The 8,509-nt window shown below is 42.1% G+C and overlaps 1 protein-coding gene across 1 annotated transcript in view; it reads right to left on the bottom strand.

Annotated features, from left to right (window-relative positions):
- Positions 1-8,509, bottom strand: part of LOC102754094 (cytochrome P450 2G1) — a 41,104-nt gene continuing 32,595 nt past the window's right edge. The window contains exons 3-9 of the mRNA XM_006771877.2: positions 7,840-7,989; positions 6,627-6,787; positions 6,208-6,384; positions 4,466-4,607; positions 1,159-1,346; positions 906-1,047; positions 1-246 (exon numbers count right to left, since the gene is read on the bottom strand). Coding sequence (XP_006771940.1) covers positions 65-246; positions 906-1,047; positions 1,159-1,346; positions 4,466-4,607; positions 6,208-6,384; positions 6,627-6,787; positions 7,840-7,989 — 1,142 coding nt within the window. The 3' untranslated portion in view covers positions 1-64. The remainder of the gene's footprint in view (positions 247-905; positions 1,048-1,158; positions 1,347-4,465; positions 4,608-6,207; positions 6,385-6,626; positions 6,788-7,839; positions 7,990-8,509) is intronic.

Below are 8,509 nucleotides of genomic sequence, written 5' to 3'. Positions count from 1 at the left end.
TCCCTATACACTTGGGCAGAGTTCTGTTTTCCAATGGTTCCTTCCATACCCAGTAGGGGGGCAGTCAGCGGGCCACCAGGCAGAGCTCATAGGTTGGGGGAATGTTGCCAAAGCCTGAGATCTTGGGGGTGATATCGATGTCAGCAGGTGGCACCAGCGGGCGGAGCGAGAAGTTCTGAAGGACAGAGGTGAAGTAGAGGAAGAGTTCCATTCGGGCCATGGCCTCGCCCAGGCAGATGCGCTTTCCTGTGAGCACATTGGAGGAAGGGAAGGTCAGTCACACTTGCACTGGGATAGTGGGGTCATGGGGAGCCTTCTGACTCCACCACCCACCTGAGTCTCGGCTACTTTCTCATTATCTCTGGGGTCATGATAACACTCACTTCATAGGGTTATTATAAAGACTCAGCAAGGTTCTAGTTTAGTGCTCAACTAGGATCTGTCACTCAATATGTGGCAGCTACTTCTCTAATGGCTTGGATTGCATCATAATCCAAGATGGAATGGTTGTAAAGGAACTTTGAATATGAAGATTCTGTGCATTTTAATTTCTCAAATGTTTATCAGAAGCCTAACTGATGCTAGATACTGGTGAAGATCACTTTTGTACTACAATGGTGTATGTGACTAATTCATACTGCACATTTCAGACAGAGATCATATAACTAGAAAAACCTAAAATAGTTTCTGTTTGATCCTTAGCAGAAAAAGTTTGCTGACTCCTATATAGTGCTACTACTTTTCTAAATATAAGAGTCAATGATTCTAATATTCTGAGATTCTGGGATTCTAGGATTCTTTGACATAGCATTCAATTTCCTTTTCAGATATGAACCAAATATGGACCAATGGTTGAGAGACATATCAAGCATGTTTCTGAGGGAACTCAGACCATAGAAACCTACCAGAAGAAAAAGGCACAAAGGCTTCATTCTTCTTGAAGCGGCCCTTTTCATCCAAGAAGTGTTGGGGATAGAAGGCATCTGGGTAGCGGAAGTATTTGGGGTCTTTGAGGACGGAGCCAAGCAGGGGAAATACGTCAGTGCCCTGGGGTAAAAATCAATGTTGAGAAATCAATGTTGGAGTATGGGTTAAGGAACCAGGAGGAGAGAGGGGTATAGTGGAGGGAGAAGAAGTGCCAATGAGTGTGTACTCCACCTTGGGCAGAATGTAGCCTCGGAAATTAGTGTCCCGAATGACATTATGTGGAACACCCATGGGCACGATATCTGTCAGTCTCTGTATCTCATGGATCACAGCATCTGTGTAGGGCATCTTGACTCGGTCATCTACGCTTGGTATCCGATGTGGTCCAATCACCTGGTCAATCTCTTCATGGATCTTTGCTGGAAGAGGCCAAAAAATATAGCAAAGGACACAGGATATATTTCTAGGAGCCAGGTTTGTGCCATGGGTTTGTATCTTTTTTTGTGTTTTTTGTTAATCTTCACCCAAGGATATTTTTTCCATTGATTTTCAGAGAGAGTAGAAGAGGTGGGGGGGGGGGAAGGGAGAGAAAGAGATAGAGTAGAGATAGATAAATATATAGAGAGAGATGTGAGAGAGACCAGGGCTGGGCATCAAACCTCGGTACATGCCCTTGACCGAGATTAAACCCACCACCCTTTGGTGTACTGGGTGACGCTCTAACCACTGAGAACACTGGCCATGGTCATGGGTTTGTATCTTCAGTACCTGTGGACCCTGAGGGAGCTGGCCATGAGTGTTTGCATTGCCTTTTTATTCACAACACCTGACACATTAGTGGGGTTACTCATCAGATCACTGAGAGGCACATAGCCTGGAGCCTTGAATGCCATTGTGACATTTGGTCTTCATTTTGAAAAAAATCAAAGAGCCATGGAGGGCTGATGAGCAGGGCAGAGTCCTGGTCCCAGATGGGCTTTCCTACCCAGAGTTTTGACAGGATGGGAAAGAGCACGATAAATAACTAGGTCAGGATTGAAGCAAATGACAATTATGTGACAGTGGTTAAGAATACTCTTGGTGCAGTCACCCTTCTCTGCACGACCTCAATGAGTAACACTGGGACAAATGACTTCACCTTCTGAAACTATACTTCTTCATCTTCAAAATAGGTGAGACAAGCTCTTAGAATTTAAAATTTACATAAAGTCCATTAGGTAAGTAGCTATGACATTTCCTAGTACATAGAAAGTGTCCATTACACATGTGAATTCTTAGATTAGTAAGAGACAATTTGGACAATGAAGGAGACACTAAAAGAGTTTGAGTGGAAACAAGTTAGTCTTTCCCTTCATCTGTAGTAGAAAAAAATTGTTGTCTTGTTTTGAATTGCATTAGAAGAAAGAGGGGCCAATATTGCACATTTTTCTTAAGCAAGTAATGTGCTCCTCATTGTTGGAGTTACTTAACCATACCAGATTCCAATTGATTGGGGATGGATTCTAATTTATTCTGGCACTATAGTTAGCTAAATAACAGTCATCAAAGACATTCACTTACCTCAGAGGGAAGGTAGGGGAGGGTGGGGGTAAGGGAGAGAGATCAACCAAAGGACTTGTATGCATGCATATAAGCCCAACCAATGGGCACAGACAACAGGGGGGTGAGGGCATGAGTAGAGGAGGTGGGGCAATGAGGGGATAAGGGGGATAAAGGGATATTGTAATACCTTAATTAATAAAGAATTTTTTTTAAAAAAAAAGACATTCACTTCCTCTTCCTAATTCCTGTGAATATGACTTGTTTGACAAATAGGACTCTATAGAAATAAACTAAGGATGTTGAGATGGGGAGATTATCCAGAATTATCAAGGTCAGCTCTAAATACAATCAGAAGTGTCTGTATAAGAAGGAAGCAGTAGAGTCAGAGTCAGAGAAGAAGCTGTGACAACATAATCAAGAGGGATTTGAAGATTTTTGCTGCTGGCTTTAAAGAAGGAGGGAAGATCATGAGCTCAGGAATGCAAATAATATAACTCTAGAATCTGGAAATGGCAAGAATCATGTTCTACCTTGGTTCAGCCCAGCAAAAGCCTATTGAATTTCTGAACTCAGGAACTGTATAATAGATTTATGTTGTTTCAAGCTACTAAGTTTCTGGTCATTGATGACAGCAGCTATGGGAAACTAACACAGACACCATGTAGAAGACTAATTTAAATGGTCTTCCAAGACGTAAATCCCAAGATTCTGTATCCTGAGATTCTAAAGTGTGAAGGATCTAAGGCTGAGTTCCAAAATGGCGGTAGATTAAGTGGAAGCTACACTGACAGTCTCCCAGGACCAAACTGGAATTACAACTAAAATACAGAAAAGCCATTCTAAATTATCAACTGATGACAAGTTGGAGAGAACCCTGATAACCAAGGGTAGAACGTGGAGACCGCATAGAGACTGGTAGGACGTGTGAAGGCACAAGAGGCCTGGCTGGACACCCACAGACAGCAGCTGATGTTCTCAGCTGTGGGGGATTCCCACTGAGAACTCTGGGGTCTAATCACCAAGCTGGGCTCCCCAGCCTAGAGCAACAGAACCAAGAAAGGTTCCCACAAACCATCTGGTTGTGAAAAGCAGCAGGGTTGCTGTCTGTCAGGGAGAGATGGCTGGAAATGCAGGCACCCTCTTAAAGAGCCAATGCACACAATTTCATGTGCAGCCACTAACCTTGGACTCTGGCAGAGGGAGGGCAGAGTGGACTAGAGCTGTGTGAGGAGAATCCAGGGTTGGAGGCTTTGGGGTTAGAGCTTCAAAGGCAGCTGCCCCAGTTTCCTGTATTAAGTCACTCCCTCATACTGCAGAGGACATCTTTCTCAGGGAAACCTTTACCATTCAGGCAGCTTTTGCCTGGGGGTGGGAGGGGAAGCAATTGCCCCACTCTGTTGGAAAACCTCTTGCCCCATCCTCTAGAGTTTAAGCCTTGCTGTGGTCTGTAGCCTGAAGCTAATTAAGACTGAGAATAACAATCAGACTGCAGGCAGAGATGGATCTCTGGAGACTATGACTCTTTGCCTGATCTCTTTCTGGACCCGGGGCTAGGAAAATCAGAAGTATCACATGATCTCACTCATATTTTGAATTTAATAAACAAAATAAACTGATGAACAAAATAGATACAGAGACATAGAAGGATGGAACAGACTGTGGAATCTCAGAAGGAGGTGAGGGTGGGTGGGGAGGAAGAGATTAACCAAAGAACTTGTATGCATATATGCATAACCCTGGGACACAGACATAACCCACAGACACAGACAAGGCTTGGGACTGGGGGACTGGGACCAGGTGTTGGCTAGAAGGGGCCAATAGGGAAAAGAAGAGACATATATAATACTTTCAACAGTAAAGATTAAAAAAATTAAATTAAATTAAAATGCTAATTAATGAAGAGTCTAAGGCTATAGGTTTCTAAGATTTCAAAGTTATGTCTTCTTTCCTGGTAGGAGTGGCAGTCACCAGGTGAGCAGCTCATGTGGACACTCACCTTCCACCTCAGGATGCTTCATTAGAAGCAGAAATCCATAGCGAAGTGTAGAGCTCACAGTCTCTGTGCCAGCAAAGAAGAGGTTGAGAGTGGTGAGGACCAAGTTCTTGAGGTTGAATTCTGTGTGTGGATTGTTTTTGTCCTGAAAATGAAATGGATAAGAAATAGAATCACCCTTTTCTGTCTTTATCTTCTTATTTTTCCCTTTGTGTATGGTAGGCCTTTGTGAAAACACAATAGATGGGAAAACCAAGTGGGTATCTAGGAGAGGAAATAGCCAGAGCAAAGGTCGTGAGGCGGGAGTATTCCTGGTATGTTAGAGAATAGCAAGGAGGTCAGTATGTTTGGAATGGAGTGAACAATGAGGAAAATGGGAAGAGAAGAAACTAGAGATTACCATGTTAGATTTGAATGTTCTATGACATTAGGGGGTAAAATTTTTAACTTTCAAGTGCTGCTGTTTTATATTAAAATACCCAGTTCTATAAATCTATGACAGAAGTATTAAGCTTCTAATTTCTATATCTCTATGACTTTTAAGTTTGAAATTTAAACTCTTAAGTTTAAAAATTTTATATGTCTAAGGTTCTCAAATTTTAAGACTCAAAAGACTCATCCTAGTTTTCTTTTCTCTTTTTTTTTGTTTTAAATTCTTTTTGTTGTTGCTGTTGTTGTTAATCCTCACCCAAGGATATTTTTCCATTAATTTTTTAGAGAGAGTGAAAAAGAGAAAGAAAGACAGACAGAAACATCGGTGTGAGAGAAACACACCAATTGGTTGCCTCCTGCAGGAGCCCTGACCAGGGCCTAGGCTGGGGAGGAGCCTGCAATCAAGTATGTGCCCCTGACCCTTTGGTCTGCAAGCCGACACTCTATCTACTGAGCTAAACCGGCTAGGGCTGGTTTTAAATCTTTATTGTTCAAAGTATTACATATGTCTCCTTTTTTCCTCCATTGAACTCTCCCTCACCGTTTCCACCACCCAGCATATGCCCTTCCCCCCTACTTTCTGTGTCCATGGATTATGCTTATATGCATGCATACAGGTCCTTTGGTTGATCACTTACCCCTTCCCTCCGCCCCTGCCATCCCTCTGAGGTTAGATGGTCTGTTTGATGCTTCTATGTCTCTGGATCTATTTTTGTTCATCAATTTATATTGTTCATTATATTCCACAAATGAGTGAGATCATGTGATATTTATCTTTCTCTGTCTTATTTCACTTAGCATAATGCTCTCCAGGTCCATCCATGCTGTTGCAAATGGTAAGAGTTCCTTCTTTTTTTACAGCAGCGTAGTATTCCATTGTGTAGAGGAACCACAGTTTTTAAATCCACTCATATGCAGATGGCACTTAGGCTGTTTGCAAATCTTAGCTATTGTAAATTGTGCTGCTATGAACATAGGGGTGCATATATCCTTTCTGATTGGTGTTTCTGATTTCTCATCCTACTTTTCTACAGCTGTACGCCTCTGGCCCTTATAATCATACATGATTAGAAACTTGTAATGTTTTAAGTTTCCATGTTCTTAAACTTTTTAGATTCAACGTTTACTCTTGAAAGTTTAAGGGTTTATGTTTTTACAGTCTTTAGATCTCATCTATAAGTAAAATTACACCATGTGAAATAATGCTGGCTTATTATTTTTGGCCTCTACCATGTCTGCAGATGAGTTTCAAGTTGCAGGTACTAGGGATTGAGGAGATGAGAGGAAAGGATTGGGGGAAGAGGATGAGTTACCTGGTGCATCTTGATGAGGAAACAGTCAATGAAATCTCGAGGGTTCTGTGGATCAAGGGATTCCTCGTTGATCTTGACTCTAGAAGCAATGAAGTCCTTGAGCTCCTCTATCAAATAATAGACGCGGTTGTGTCTTCCTGGCAAATACTGCATGATTCCAGAATACATGTCATATAGCTGTGGGGAATAGACAAAGGTGGTTTGTCAGCAATGGGCACCCAAGGCCATTCTGGGCTGAATCTCGAGTTAGGTAGCTGGACTCAACATTTAAGGTTTGAGAACTAGGTGCGTCCATTTGCTTTTTGGAGATTCAGGGCATATTGATACTTGCCTCTTGGGGTTTTTGGGAGTATTATGCAAGATAGCAAGTTATTAATTATTTGTGATTGGGGGTGGGCATAGAGGTGGCTGGTGGGAACCTGTGCCCAGGGTGTGCTCATCTCAATGAAGCTCCCATTGATCATCTGCAGCAGCTTCAGGAACATCTTGTCCTCATAGTCGAAGCGGCGTCCAAAGACAACAGAACTGATGACGTTGGAGACAGTGCGGCTCAGAAAGAAAGTGGGTTCAGTGGGGGCACCTGGGTGATGAAAATTATCTATGTTGGAAGCAATAATCAGGAGCAGGGGTTGTGGAATCATTCGGTCATGAATATGAGTCCTAGTTCCACTGCCTAATAGCATGTGTTAACTATTTCATATTTGTATTTTGAGTCAATTCCCAATATGCAAATTGGTTTAGTAACCACTTCACTGGTTCATGAGGATTCAGTATAATTACCCATGTTAAATGCTCAACACAGTCTTTGCCATGTAGTAAACAGTAAAAACATGATGGTGGAGCTTAATCATTACTTTTAGTATTGGTATTTAATTGTGCTGGAGAGTCACACATTTGGAAAAGGAGTCCTAGAAGTCCTAGAAAGGGATACATTTTTTTAAAAAAAATGGCTGGCTGGAGTTTGTCTATATCTATTAATGGTTCCATTTGACCTATTAAGCAAATCCTTCCCTTGGTCTCAGCTGCTCTGTTTATAATGCAGGATACTTCTCAGGACAGTGGATTTGGGGATGATTTCCCTAGAGCAATGCCTATAATCACAAATATACAATTTTGCAAATTATTTCTGGAGATATATAGACATTCAAAATCTTATGTAGACTATTTGGTATCCATGGAGTCCAGGTGAGGGACCTCTGTCTTAGAGAAATTATCACCAGTTCTGTCTCTTAACTATTCATCTTTGTTTTTCTCAGCCCCTGTGTGTTTTTTCTCTAGACCTCGGTGGCTCTAGATCTTATTTTTGGGTGGGGACCAGATTCCTTTAAAACTATAATGAAATGAGTATAGTGTTTCAGATTTTCAAGATGAAAAATTTCTAATGATCTGTTTAATAATAATGATGTGATATCAGGAGCTCACAAACTCCCTGAGATCCACTGATTAAAGTTTTTGGACAAGATGTCTCTAAGTCTCCTTCATGTTAACTTTTTATATGGGACCTGGCTGGAAACGTCAGTGAATTCTGAATCTTCTTCATCCTCTCCCATTCCAGAGCTTTCTGTCACCAAGGCCTATGAGCTCTCTACAACCACCCACTCTGTAGCTCCCTCCCTCCTTGAGGCCCCATACCCTTTGTCTTCCGTAATTCCTCCAGTAGGAAGCCAGCCTCCTCCTGGATTCGCTCCTCAATGCTGCGCTTTCCCATCCCGAAGTCCCGAAGAATGGTCAGGGAGAAGCGTCGGAGAATCCTCCATCGTTCTCCATTAGCCAGAGCCACACCTGCCGGAATCTCAGTGTCAGTCTTCTGCCTCTCCTCCCCTTCCTGTGTCTAACTCTTTACTAGGCTAGGATGTGGACAGATTATGAAAGCTCTAGAATCTGCTTTTAGGGAAACCTTTCCCAACTCCCAGGCTTGTTGGGGAGACTAAGGTTTCCTACATATAGGACCCTCAAAAACAGTCTAGTACTGAGGTGGAGAAAAGGGAATCAGGCTCTAGTGATTGCGAGATCAAGGAGAGTTTCCTACAGGGTAAAGTCTTAGAACTGGATGAATGGGATGGATACAAAGGAATGTGGAGGGAAGTATAGATAGAATGCCATATAGAGTAGCCTGGAATGAGAAGACTATTCTGTTTTCTATATACCATTTGGATTCTTTTTTGTTATTATTGTTGTTAATCTTCATCCAAGGATATTATTTCTATTGATTTTTAGAAAGAGTGGAAAGAAGGGGGGAGGGGAAAAGAGAGAGAGAAAAAAACAACAACATTGATATTATAGAGAGATACTGATTGGTTGC

The sequence above is a fragment of the Myotis davidii genome, unplaced genomic scaffold (genome assembly GCF_000327345.1).
Source record: "Myotis davidii unplaced genomic scaffold, ASM32734v1 scaffold386, whole genome shotgun sequence".
NCBI classification, from domain to species: Eukaryota; Metazoa; Chordata; class Mammalia; order Chiroptera; family Vespertilionidae; genus Myotis; species Myotis davidii.
Note: the sequence above shows the minus strand (reverse complement) of the source record. Positions and strands in the feature narration are given on the sequence as shown.